This window comes from Rhinatrema bivittatum, chromosome 7, assembly GCF_901001135.1.
Source record: "Rhinatrema bivittatum chromosome 7, aRhiBiv1.1, whole genome shotgun sequence".
Classification (NCBI taxonomy): Eukaryota; Metazoa; Chordata; class Amphibia; order Gymnophiona; family Rhinatrematidae; genus Rhinatrema; species Rhinatrema bivittatum.
This window is the reverse complement of record NC_042621.1, coordinates 293,031,674-293,045,907: the sequence shown is the minus strand read 5'-3', so window position 1 is coordinate 293,045,907 and position 14,234 is coordinate 293,031,674. Positions and strand designations below refer to the sequence as shown.

The window sequence follows — 14,234 nt, the reverse complement described above, 5'->3', positions numbered from 1 at the left end:
TAAGCTGATTCTAAATTACAGGGGAAAATTATGAAGGAATTTATGTATTATGAAAAGTTTTTATATTCAGCTTATAAAAGAAAAACCATACTAAGCGGTCTACATATAAATATAAATAAAAAACAAAGCAATGCAAACAAGACATAATGCAATAAAATAAATAAAACAAAATATCTCAGAAATAAATATTAAAAGGAAAGGACAGACTTTCTGGAAATCCCATCTATGATTGGATTACTTGTGGGTATAAAATTCGGAAATTGCAGATATTGAGCTCCTATTGCTATAAGTTAAAAAGGGAGGAATTAAAAAATGAACATGTTAGGAATGCGCTATGACTATTTTTGTTTTTCATGTTGAATCTCACATTATGCATGTTTTGTCTAAGCTTCTGTGTCAAGAGCATACGCCAATTGTTATGCATATTTCCTTGTTTTAAAAAACCTATTTAAAAATAACATAAGAACTGCCATACTGGGTCAGACCGAAGGTCCTTCAAGACCAGTATCCTGATTCCAGCAGTGGTCAATACAAGTCACAAGTACTTGGAAGGCTCATAAACCGTAGATAGATCCCATGCTACTAATGCCCAAGGATATGTAGTGGCTTTCCAAGTCTGTCTGGTTAACAACAGTTTATGGACTTCTCCAAAACTTTTTTAAACCCATCTACATGAGCTGCCTTTACCACATCCTCCAGCAATGAATTCCAGAGCTTAACTGTGTGTTGAGTGACAAAGAATTTTCTCTGATTTGATTTAAATGCATTACTTATTAACTTCAAGGTGTGTCCCCTAATTTTTGTATTTTTTGAAAGAGTAAATAACAAATTTACATTTACCTGCTCTATTCCATTCATAATTTTATAGACCTCTAAGATATACCCCTCAATTGTCTCTTCTTCAAGCTGAACAACCCTAACCTCTTTAGCCTTTCCTCATAGAGGAGCTGTTGCATCCCTTTTATCATTTTGATCGCCCTCTCTGGACCTTTTCCAGTTCAGCTTCAGTATATCTTTTTTGAGATGCGGCGACCAGGTGTGGTCTCACCATGGAGCGATAAAGAGGCATTATGACATTCTCCGTTTTATTCTTCATTCCTTTCCTATTAATTCCTAACATTGTTTGCTTTTTTGACTGAAATCCTCAGCTCAGTGAGCAGCAGCAAAGTATTGTTCTTGATTTTAATTTATTTTTTTTTATTCCACTTTTAAGCACTTCAAAGCGGATTACATTCAGATGACGCCTAGATCCTTTTTCTGGGTGGTAACTCCTAATAAGGAACCTAACATCGTGTAACTACAGCAAGGGTTATTTTTCCCTATGTGCATCATTTTGCACTTGTTCACATTAAATTTCATCTGCCATTTGGATGCCCAATCTTCCAGTCTCACAAGGTCCTCCTGCAATTTATCATAATCTGCTTGTGATTTTACTACTCAGAATAATTTTGTGTCATTTGCAAATGTAATCATCTCACTTGTCTGTTTATAAATATATTAAAAAGCACTGGTCTAAGTACAGAGCCCTGAAGCACTCCACTGTTTACTCTTCTCCTCTTAGAAAACTGACCATTTATACCCATTTTCTGTTTCCTATCTTTTAACCAATTTACAATCCACAATAGGACATTGGCTCCATGACTTTTTATTTTTCTCAGAAGCATCTCATGAAGGACTTTGTCAAACGCCTTCTGAAAATCCAAATATACTACATCCATCATCTCACCATTATCCACATTTTTATTAATCCCTTCAAAAAATGTAGTAGATTTGTGAAGCAAGATTTCCCTTGGGTAAATCCATGCTGTGTCCCATTAAACCATGTCTTTCTATATGTTCTGTGATTTTCTTCTGTAGAATAGTTTGTGAGATTGTTCCCGGTCTGAAGCCAGGCTCACTAGTCTAGAGTTTCCCGGATCACCCCTGGAGCCCCTTTTTAAAGATTGGTGTTACATTGGCCACCCTCCAAGCTTCAGGTACAATAGATAATTTTAATGAAAGATTACAAATTACAATTTAATTTCTGAATTCTTTTAAAACTCTGGGGTGTAAACTATCTGGTCCAGGCATTTGCTACTCATTAGTTTGTCAGCTTCTTCCTGAAGCTGAAGAGGCAGTCTGTTCCAAAGAACTGGTCCTGCCTTTGAAAAAAAAGCATGGTTAAGGGTAACTTGTAGATGAAATTCTGTAAAAGACGGAATACTCATTCAACTGTTGCCTTTCTTCGGAATGCAGTGACCATGGTGGTATATATTTAACAATCGGAGTCACAGGACAAGTAGGACCCTCCCTTGAGAAGCTTTATAAACAAGCGTGAACATCTTAAAAACACCACGTTTTGCAATAGGCAACCAATGCAATTGTTATAAGACAGGAGTAATATGGTCCCTAGCAGAACAAGAAGCAATTAACCATGCTGCAGCATTCTGTAGAAGCTGTAAGGCCTTAAGTGAATATTTTGGCAAGCTGACATAAGGGCACCTGTAATAATCCATAGTTGTTAAGATGAACGTCTGAACAACCATGCAAAAAGTTATATTTCTCTGTCATTTCAAGACTGTGATTGGCTTCCTACTACTGCTGGACTCCATCACAGATGACCCTATGAACTGCAGGACCCTGATAAGGCCCAGCAGTGCAGGAAAAGGAATTAAAAGTTCTTGGCATAAGTTGGCTCTAAATTACAGAGGAAAATTATGGAGGAAGGAATTTATATTTTGATCTGGCATTTTCCACCTACTCCTTTAGACTTCCAGATCAATTGGAACCAGGGATATAATCTGTTACCATAAGCCTACATTTGCAACTACCCAGGAATTTGTTTGCCCTATTTTATATCTCCTCCTAACTTACTTACTTTAGTTTAGCCCTTGGCCAATAGCCTCCTTCAGAAGTCTTGTAACTATGGGTCCAAAATCCAGCCACCAGCTGCCACAGTTTTATTTAATTAATTCAAATATTTATTACCAGCCCTTACATAGTTCAGGGTGGGGCACAATGCTTATATTCATAAAACAAATATCATACAAAAATGATACAAGCATAACAAAATAATAAAAAAACAACCATTTAAAACTCCACATCAATAAAACAAAAAAACGTCCTTAACAAAATAATAAAAAGTGAAAAAAGACTCAAGGAGTGTGAATGCTGCCTGTATAGCATCCATAGTCCTGCTCCATCATATAAACCAGAAGTCAAACTCAGACCTCTCTGCATGACAGTACAACCAGCAATGCAACTGAAACATTTTGAATTAAAAAAAAATAAATTTCAACACAGAGCTGTATAACAGCATTACAAGCCCATGCCTAATCATGATGACAAAGTCAACTTTCAGTTCTGCTATGCTGAAGAGCTGTTTCTAAATGTCAGGCAGGTAAAAATTAATGTAAGAGTTCTTACAGGGATCAGCTATCATATCCTTTGTGCAGTTAGATCCTTAGTCATGCTGTAGTGATGAGTCAGATGTCCTTGTGCATATTAAGAATGTTCCTCTTAGCTGAAAAACCTCATGAAATACTCACTAGTAAAATATATCTAAATTATTGGGATATCTCAAAACCATTATAGACCAGCAGTACTGATATATGAAAGGAACCTGATTGAGTTAGTGCTCATTGAAGTTTGTTGGACAGAAGTCTAGTCTTGTGCTTATGGCACTGAACTGACAGGTTCTGAGATGTTATTCTATATTCCTGTGTCTAAGATTATCAACCTACTGTTGGGTGATAATAATACTGTTCCCCTTCCCCTCTTCCATATGGAAATGCACGTGCACTTACATACAGTTCACCTGACAGAAAGGTATTGCCAGACCATTCATCTCAGAGGTGGTTACATATATTTAGCTCAAAAACTAAAACCCATCACTTTCACTGCAATTCTATTAAGACGAGTTACAACCTCATTCTAATTTGACCATTTTTCTAGTGGTAAAATCTTTTCGGAATAAGCAAAGCATACTTAGCCAATTTTCTCCCTTGCTTCTGTAATAGGGCCTCTGTACACTGCCAAATTATTCCACGGGGAATGTAGACATAAAAATTGAACAAAGTATACCACTATGGAACACATCAACATAGATATGAGAAATGTACTCCACATCAGTATTCAACTAAAATTAGAGAAATGTATAAAACATGTTGGAATGAAAACAGAAATCAAAACTGAAAAAAGGAGGGTAGAAATATAAATATATGAATCCAAACACAAAGCTATTGATTAGGTGAATGTATATCGGAACAAAATGGAATCAAAACTCTGACTGATTTAACAAAAGCCAATTTATAATCAGTGAAACTGAAAATAAAATGAGAAATGCGGCTGCAATTGTAGGGTCTTTCTGGGGCTATGGTACAAAAATAAATGCATCTGGATTCCTATTTTTCCCATTGCTCGAGGGTAGTCTCTAAATTAAGCGTAGTCTGTTGCGGAGCGCTCGGAGAGCGATCCCACTCATGGGAGATGTGTGTGCCCTTGGGCCGCGGCTCGACGCCAGAGAGTCTGAAGAGGTGCCGCGGGAGGCGTGGCATGCCCGAGCATGGGCTAGACGGAAGCAAGCTGGAGTGAAGACTGGAAGACAGGCCCTCCTCTGAGCCTGCACGCTTCGGAAGACCCAACAACGCTATGTTGGTCTTGTGAAAGTCCTCCGACCGTTCCCAGCCCTTTCGGACCTGCCACAGGGTACGGCATGAAGCAGCAGGCCGGATGGAGGCCAGGGCAGCGAGGACTGGAACATGGATGCAGACGAGACTCAGGCACAGGTACTGGAAGTGCAGACGAGGACTCAGAGACAAGGTACTGGACGTGCTGACGTAGACTCAGAAGCAAGGTTCTGGAAGTGCAGACGAGGGCTCAGAGACAAGGTACTGGACGCGCTAACGTAAACTCAGGAGCAAGGTACTGGACGAGTAGACGTGGACTCAGAGACAAGGTACTGGACGAGCGGACGTAGACTCAGGAGCAAGGTACTGGAAGTGTAGACGTGGACTCAGAAGCAAGGTACTGAAGGTGCAGACGTGGGGTCAGGAACGAGGTACGATGCATACAGGAGACTCAAGGGCAAGGTACGAGACTGGCAACGTGGAGCGCCCTACACAGCCCGCCCATGGGGCTGGTCACGGACCACGACAGAGGTTGCCGCAGGATACCAGGCTTTCAGAGAGTTCAGGAATAGGGTAAGGCTTTCTCACAGATTCAAGAACGAGGTGCAAGGCTTGCATCACGAAGCGCCCTACTCAGCCCGCCCATGGGGCTGGTCACGGACTACGACATGGCTTGCCGCGAGGCACCAGGACATCTTGAGGAACAGAAACGAGGTGCTAGCTTTCAGGAGACTCAGGAACAGGGTAAGGCAAGTAGCTGCAGTACAGGCAGTCTATAGCACGGTTTGCTGCTCACCGGCAGCCTGAAGCAAGGATTGCTGCACACCGGCAACCTGAAGCAAGGATTTCTGCACACCGGCAGCCTGAAGCAAGGATTTCTGCACACCGGCAGCCTGAAGCAAGGATTGCTGCACACCGGCAGCCTGAAGCAAGGATTGCTGCACACCGGCAGCTGAAGGCAAAGAAAGGCATCAACTGGACTGGAACATGGAATCAGAAGACAGGCCAAGGGCAGGAACAGGCAAACATCAGGGCTGGTACATCAAGCAGACATCGGGACTGGAACAGCAGGTAAACATCAGACGAGACGAGAAGCTCCAACAGAGAACGAGTAACACTGGACCTTGCAGAAGGCTGGAACTCAAGGCAGCTCCTGGAACGAGGATCACAGGAGTGACCAACTCCTTGCGAAGGCAACGTTAGACTGAAACTGGGCCCTTTAGTAGGGCTGATGATGACAACACCCTGGGAGGAGCCAGCAGGGGGCCACACCTAGCTGGCCCTTGAAGAGGAGTAGAGGGGCGCGCACCCGCGCCCTAAGAGGCTGAAGAGACAGACTGGAAGCTGACGGCGTCCTCCCGACCACGTGGACGATCCAAGGGAGTCAGGCAGGCTGCTAGCGGCTCCCAGCCGCGAAGACTGAAGCAAGAAGGCAGGGAACTGGCTGCAGAGTCTGTAGCAGCCGGAGTCTGAAGCAGGCTGTAGGCTGAAGCGGAATCGGAAGCAGGCCGGAGTCAGACGCTGGCTGCAGGGAGCTGAAGAGGCTGTGGCAATGTGAAGAGCTGCAGGCACCGGCAGGGACGCCCTCCCTGCCGGGCGAGGACCCTGGGAGTGGCCGAGCATGCCGGAGTGAGCCAGGAGAGACAGGGAGAGCTCGCGACGGGTCGGCCCCGCTGCACGAAGTAGAGGGCGGCCGGGGAGGAGCCCGGACATCTCAGAGGGACCGCCGCAGCGGCATCAGCGGCCCGGCTGGCCGCAGGGAGGTAAGGGCCTGCCCGCGCTCCTCGCGGGCAGGATCGCAACAGTAGTCGTCCTTTCTCATTCTACGGAGCAACTGTAGGGCCACAGTTAAATGCTATTTTTCAAATGCAAAGTAGGCATTGGCATCATGTGATTCAGATATCAAATCTTTATTTATCACTGCTTTCCCCAAATTATCCAAGGCAAATTACAAATGATATCATATAAAAACAGTCACAATACATCAATATAATTAATATGTTAGGAATGATTAAAAAAAAAAATCATAACTCTCACTACTAAAAATAAATTACCAATAAGAACTGGACAAAAGTTTTAGTGCCTCTTAATTCAAATAAAATTGCCTAATCAGAGCAGGAGAACGTAGCATACCAAATATAGACAGGGCTATCAAAAGCCTGGGCAATCAGCCAAGAGTTGACGTCTTCCTGAATATTACAAGATCTGTGGTTAGACAGGCCTCCTTAGGTTGATGGTCCCAAAGGTACAGACCTGCACAACAATAAGCTCTGGATCTAGATCATCTTAGTTTAAGAGGGGACTGCCACTAAATACTCTGATGTGGACCACAACAATCTCCATGGAATACAGTGCACCAGTGCTTGGAAAGATAGATCTGTAACCTTACAGTGACCTTACAGACAGGCCGATACAGTAAAAATCGCGGGAGAGTGGGCGAGCGATTCAGAAAAAAAAAATTATTCAAATTAGGGCCCGCGGTAAAAAGAGGCGCTAGGGACACTAGCGCGTCCCTAGCGCCTCTTTTTGGACAGGAGCGGCGGCTGACAGCGGGTTTGACAGTCGACGCTCAATTTTGCCTGCGTTGGTTCTCAAACCCGCTGACAGCCACAGGCTTGGAAACCGGACGCCGGCAAAATTGAGCGTCCGGTTTTCAACCCGCAAGCCACGGGCCGATTTAAATTTTTTTTTTTTTAAATTTTTGATTATTTTTAACTTTTGGGGCACTCCGACTTAATACCGCCATGATATTAAGTCGGAGGGTGCACAGAAAAGCAGTTTTTACTGTTTTTCTGTGCACTTTCCCAGTGCCGGCAGAAATTAGCACCTACCTTTGGGTAATTTCTGAAAGTAAAATGTGCGGCTTGGCCGCACATTTTACTTTCTGTAGCGCGCGGGAATAACTAATAGGGCTATCAACATGCATTTGCATGTTGCGGGCGCTATTAGTCTCGGGTGGGTTGGACGCGCGTTTTCGACGTGCTATTACCCCTTACTGAATAAGGGGTAAAGCTAGCGCGTCGAAAACGCGCGTCCAAACTGTATCGGCCTGAGAGACTGAAAAACCAATGTCAGCAGCTTAAACAGTTTCTAAATTTAACAGGAAACCAGTGTCTTCTTTTTTTTTTTTTTTTTAAATGCTGGTGATATTCTCTGCTGGTAACTAGTCCCGCTCAAGAGTCTGCCTCCAGCCATCTGGACATGTTCTAAGCTCTTCATATAATTGTCTAAGACCCATAGAAGGAGAATTACATTGAATGGCATTACGAGTTGCACTGAGGAGTTTCTAGTGCAGCTACCGGAGCATAGTTGGCACACCAGTGATTTACTGATGCGTCTGAACTAGCATTAATGTCAAAACACAATTTCAACAACCAAGGAAGACAACAAAAAAACCCTGCACCTGCAAATTCAAAATTGCCATTGGAGTTTTTAAAATAATAATAAAAACAAAAAAAAAAAGACAGCTCCCTACCTTGCTCCTTACCTTCGCAACATTCCTGTCAGAATCCTGGAGCTTTTTCCCAAGTTAGCATCGGTTTCTCGAAGCTAATAGAAGAGGGAAAAAAGTAGTACTTTAAAACAAAATATTTCTAGCAAATCATTTATCAAAACATACAAAAGGTTCAAACATGAGTTTAACTTGAGCAGAACTTCCACTGCTTCCTCCTCCCCCCAGAGTTGGCAACATGATGTCTCCATTGTAATAGGATTTGCAGAGCTTTCTGAACCAAACCAACCATGATCACATGCTCTTCCTAAGCAGCACTCAACTTGTACTTAATGCCAGTGATGATGGAGAGAGGCAAAAGAAGAATGAAAGAAGACCTTGGTGGTAGCAGAGCAGGGATCCTATGTCAATCATTCACAAAAGGCAGGAAAGGTAGTGCAGCCTCTTCATTTTATATTTAGCTTTTTTTTTTAATGGTTTAAAACATTTGCAATGGCCCTAAATAAAGGGGATCCCAACCCAGTCAGGTTTTCAGAATATTCACAATGAATATGCATAAGATAGATTTGTATACAATGGAAGCAGTGCTTGCAGATCTCTCTCATGCATGTTCACTGTGGATATCCTGAAATCCTGGCTGACTAGGTGTATCCCAAGGACTGGGGTTGAGAACCACAGGTCTAAATATTCATTAGCAATGGCAAAATCTAAGTACTCAAAGTGATCTCTATCCTACCAAAAACGTACTGGAAACTTAAGTAAATATGGACTACAGACTCATAATGCTAGGCCAGTGATGGCGAACTCCAGATTTTCAGGATATCTACAATATCTGCGTCAGGGGGTATCTACAAGCAATTGTAACAATCCAAATGTCCTTTTCCCACAATATTTCTCTCCGACACTGTCCAAGGTGTTGTAATAGATTTGCTACCCTTGCACCAGGAGGCAAGTTACCATGTGATCTTCACGACCACCAGCCACCCAACTATCTATGTTCCTGATAATACAATTGCCAATGACCACAGAGGTTCTAACTTTGCCCTCCCATGCCCCTTTCACAGTTGACTTTTCTGTGGCACTAGAGGATAATCATCACTTGCACAGTTGGTCTTTCTATGGGATCTCTGATGCTGTCCTACACCGTGACCTTGTTCCTCCAAGACTAAAGTGGGACAGTTCTACAATTTCCCTGTAGGCCCTTATTGATATTCTTCCCTATCTCCCTAGGCATTTGAAGCAAACGGCCACTGAACTTCTGTCTCCATAATAATATTTTTATATGAGCTGTTTTACAAGAAACTTTAAGCCAAGTACTGTATGGAGATTTGGTTGCACTTCACATGTATTTTTTTGTAGGACTGCCCAGTTAATTGAATTACCTCAATTAATTCTGCCCCAGGGGGATTATCAAATTAAGGACAAAACATATGGGGTGGATAAGGAATGAGGCAGATTGGGTGGGTGTAGGGAATGCAAATCCCAATAAACATCTTTATAGAATTTATGTACCTCCCCACAAAATTACACTTCTCAGTCACAAGAAAATTCCCATAAAACACACTTGAAACTGAGAGAGGGCAAAGCCCGGCTTCTTCCAGGAATCCAAACATTAAAAACTGACATCCACCCACCTCTCCTCCCACAAACTAAGGGCAGCTGCAAGGGTTATCAAGGGCCTCAGATGAACCTTACAGCCTTGAGCCTCCTTCCCCCACAGCTCTCTCCACACATAATTCAAAATGATGTATTTATAATAGCTGTTACATGAAAAAGGACATTCAAAGTACAGTCTGAGGGAAAAATATCACTTACAACAACATGAATATTATATTTACATGCACTGGCGCCAACCCGAATACCCTGCAAAAAGGCAAAAAAAAAAAAAGACACTTGGAACCCATAGGGTATTGTAAGGTGTTGGATGTGGGATTGGCCCTCAGAAAGCCAGGAGTAACCTGAATTACAATATACTAAACTAAACCAGCACCCAAACACTGCAAATAGTATACAAGGCCTTAAAAACCAATACACTTCCAATGAAGAAAACAAAACAAGCCAGGCTGCTACAGATCCCTACAGGGAAACACCTTGCCTCTCTAACACATGCAGAACAGAGATAGAGCCTCACCAAATACAGAATAAAGTGACTATAAATAGAAACATGCAGGCAAAAACTGAACTGGAAACTGCCACAAGCCAAGCTCTGTATACAGCACATCAATGGAAAAACAAAAATATCACCACTCCTCTTAAAAAAAACAATAAAATCAAGAAATATAAAATATCAATCATAATACTAAAACCATGATAATAAAAATAAATATTTCAGAACAGCTGATGAATAGAAAATCCAATATTTAAGACCTCAAACATTTTTAAAAGTTTCCTAAATATCAATACAATATTTCAAAACAGCAGCAACATCAAATAGCACTCAATAATTAAAACTAATAAGGATAAAAACTTCCCCCATTGTCCATACCTGGAAACTTTTGATTTCCAGTTAACCTGAGATTTGCATGGATTAGTATATGGGGAGACAGGGCACACAAACTTTCTCCTGTATTTCTCATTAACACACACGTTCATTCTCTCACACACTCTCAAACTCACATGCACTCTATTTATTTATTTTAATATAACTTATTACCAGCCTCCCCAATACATAGAAACATAGAAATGACGGCAGAAGAAGACCAAAAGGCCCATCCAGTCTGCCCAGCAAGTTTCACACTTTTTTTTTCTCATACTTATCTGTTACTCTTGGCTCTTAGTAACCTTTTGGTTCTATTTCCCTTCCACCCCCACCTTTAATGTAGAGAGCAGTGTTGGAGCTGCATCTAAGTGAAATATCTAGCTTAATCTAGCTTAATCGTATCTAGCTTAATCGTTCAAGGCGACAAACAAAACATAACACTCATTCTCTCTCTCACATATGCTCTACCTTAAACACGCAAGCACACTCCCTCTTTCTGTCTCTCTCTCTCTCACACACACACACACTTCCTCTCTCATGCTAGGCCTGTCCCTCTCTTCTTTGGCAGCTGCCTGAGGTCCTGGGGACCTCTTCCACTCTTGGACCTCTGGCAGGATAGAGTCCACAAGGGCTGACCTTAGAGGGATGCAAATATTATTATACTTCACAACAGCATCATATTTGGTCATTTTTGCTACACATCTATATCTTTATAATACTATACATATTTATTAATTGATACAGTTGGCTAAAATGTTAATATTCTTTCTTCAATTTCCTCCCCCTTTCAGATCCTAGTTATTTTTCCTTGTTTTTTGTAACTTTCTCACATCCTAAATATTGTTATTATATTTGTTAAGTTCATACTATATTTGATGTTAAATTGAGAAATGTTTTTACTATGTTACGCTCTGCCTTTACTCACATTGTTAATTGTAAACCGGGTTGCTGTGATTCCTATCATGAAACTCGGTATAATAAAAATAAATAAATAAATAAAATCCCCTCCCCCCCCCCCCCGAAGATCCCATCAAGTCCTCTCTTTTTCCTCCCAAGACACAATAAAACCTTCCTCTTCACCCTCCCCCTACCCCCTCAATCAGCCTCTTCCCTCCCCCATAGCCCAATGAAACTCTCTCTTTCCCTCCAAGAGCCTCTCTTCAACACTCTCCCCTTCTCCCAGGTTCCAAGACCTCTCTCCCTAACCTCCCAGGCATCTTAGTAGGAGGGAGAGTCATCTCTTCCTCCGTACGGCTGATCACACTTCCCCTTCAGAGGGAAACACAGTCTGACATTGCCCCTTCCTCTGTGCTGGTGGGCAAACACTAATAATATCCCCCGACAATGTACGGCTGATGCTGCCTCTCCCCTGTATATTTTCTGCAGTAAAGGCATCTGCATTTGAATGCTGATCAGCACATTTTAATATGCACGGTGTAGGGGCCACAATAATGCAAAGTATCTGAAATAGCTCGTGTTAGGCCACTTATCATGTGGTAAACAGCCTAAGGTGGCATTGTGACCGAGGCCCTTAGAATGCCAGCCATTTGGGGACAGGGAAACACTTGCAGTACCTGAGTCTAATCTATTTTGAAGTGTTGTGAAAGACAGAATATACATTTATTAAAAGATTTGTTTAAATTCTACCATCAGTTCGTTTCATGGAGCGTCCCCTATTTCTTGAACTATTTGAAAGGGTAACTAATCATTGCCTATACATCTGTTCCACCCCATTCACCATTTTATAAACCTCCATCCTATTCACTTCTCATTCATCTCATCTCCAAGCTGAAGATCCCTCACCTGGACAAGCCTTGCCTCATGAGGGAGCCATTCCATTCACTTTTATCAGTTTTGTTGCTCTTCTCTGTATCTTTTCTGGTTCAGATATGTTCCTAAGCCAACAGCTTGACTTAGAATTGTTCCTAACTCTACTGTGATTAAACAAACACTAAGTACTCATATACGTTATATTGTGGTGGGCTCCTTTTGCCTCCTTCCCACACCAACCTCTGTAAAAAGTTAATTATCTCATCTCTGCTCTCCCCTCTTTATTTCCTATCCCCAGTTTTTGCACCCCTGTTATAATGTAACTTTTTGCTTCTTCAATCTATGCCTCTTGTTAATTGGTTACTGTTAACTGCTTTGTTCGATGTAAACCGAGTTGATTTGATTTGTATCAAGAAAGTCGGTATATAAAAGCCTTTAATAAATAAATAAATATCTTTTTTTAAGATGACTGATCAGAACTGCTTGTCGACTAACTCCTAACATCCAAATAGAGTTTTTGGATTGCCACCACGCACTGAGCTGAGGATTTCAATCTTTTACCTAAGACGACTCCAAGGTCCATTTTCTAGGCAATGACTCCTAATACAGAACCCAGCATCGAATGCCTATAGTTAGGATTATCTTTAAAGTATGCATCACCTAGCTCGTCCACATTAAATTTCATCTGCCATTTACATAGCCAGTTCTCCAGTCTTGGAAGGTCTTTCTGCATTTCCTCACAGTAGGCGGGCATTTTAACTACTTTGAATATTTTTTCATCTGAAAATTTGATCACTTCACTTACTGCTTCCTTTTCCAGATTATTAGAGAGTAAGTTAAACACTGGTCCCAGTATATTTCTTTCATCAAACACATTTCATTTTGCTTTAAACAGAAAAAATATGCGGCATATATTGGACACATGGTAAAAAAAAAAAACAAAAAACCTTACAGGACCTGATTTTCTAAGCACTTTTCGCATAGGCAGAGAATGGGAGAAAAGCCTTCGTAAATCAGGGGCTGAATTAGCACATGTTTGAAACTTGTAAGCCATCATATCCAATGTCAAGGCTTCAACCCGGACGGCAAAGGAATTTTTTTTTTTGCCCCATATGACTGACTGCATTTTCGGCACAAAATGATCTCGCTACTGCTATACAAATAAATCAAACTTTACCAACTACCACTCAGGGCTTTAAGTTTCATTTCGTTTCTCCCACTCCTGTTATCGCCTGGTGTGACATTACAGTTTTTCTCATAAGGAGAGCTTCTAGAAATGAAATAAGTGCTGCATGTGAGCTAGAAGGCTAGCAGGGGAAGAGAAGGGGGGTGGGATAAGGGAGGCAGGATGACAGATTACATTGGGAAAGAAAACACAAGCAAAAAAAAAATCATTCACACCATAGGCTTTGGAACGAGGTGGGCTACAGGAGCCATGGCCCCACCAAATTTCGGCGGAATTCAAATTAAACAAAAATTGCAGGCCCAGTCAACCTCCTTCTCAGTGTCACCCAAAAACAAAGGCCCGCGGCAGGCACTATCCCCCGGACCCCCCGCGCTCCTGCCCCACTGCCACCTATCTTTGGAGACTGTGCGCTGGTGCAGCTACCAGAGCCTCTGTTTCACCCATCACAGCAGCAGGAGGGCCTTGAGAAGTGATTGTATGCACTAGGACCTGTCCCCCCCATTCACGCTGAGCTGGAAAAGGAGAGCCCGTGTCGTGACGGCCCTGGTCTCTTCACTTTGGCCTTCCTGATAAGGATAACGTTTCTTATCATCAATCATACAAGCAGGAAGAGTTCCGGAAGCAGCAAAACGATGTGGGATTCAGCCAATGGGAACGAGCTGGGGGTGGGAGAACGGGAAGAGGAGCTAGAGTCACAGGAAGGGAGAGGGTATCTGAGAGCGGGAGGGAGAAGCAAGAGTG

General features: G+C 42.3%; 1 protein-coding gene across 3 annotated transcripts in view; it reads right to left on the bottom strand.

Moving 5' to 3' along the window:
• Window positions 1-14,234, bottom strand: part of VTI1A (vesicle transport through interaction with t-SNAREs 1A) — an 850,986-nt gene that overhangs the window by 434,830 nt on the left and 401,922 nt on the right. For 2 of the 3 annotated variants that reach the window (XM_029610395.1, XM_029610397.1), the window contains exon 7: window positions 8,095-8,156. In XM_029610395.1, coding sequence (XP_029466255.1) covers window positions 8,095-8,156 — 62 coding nt within the window. Of the gene's footprint in view, window positions 1-8,082; window positions 8,157-14,234 lie in introns of all 3 variants that reach the window. The other variant, XM_029610398.1, reaches the window with a different exon arrangement.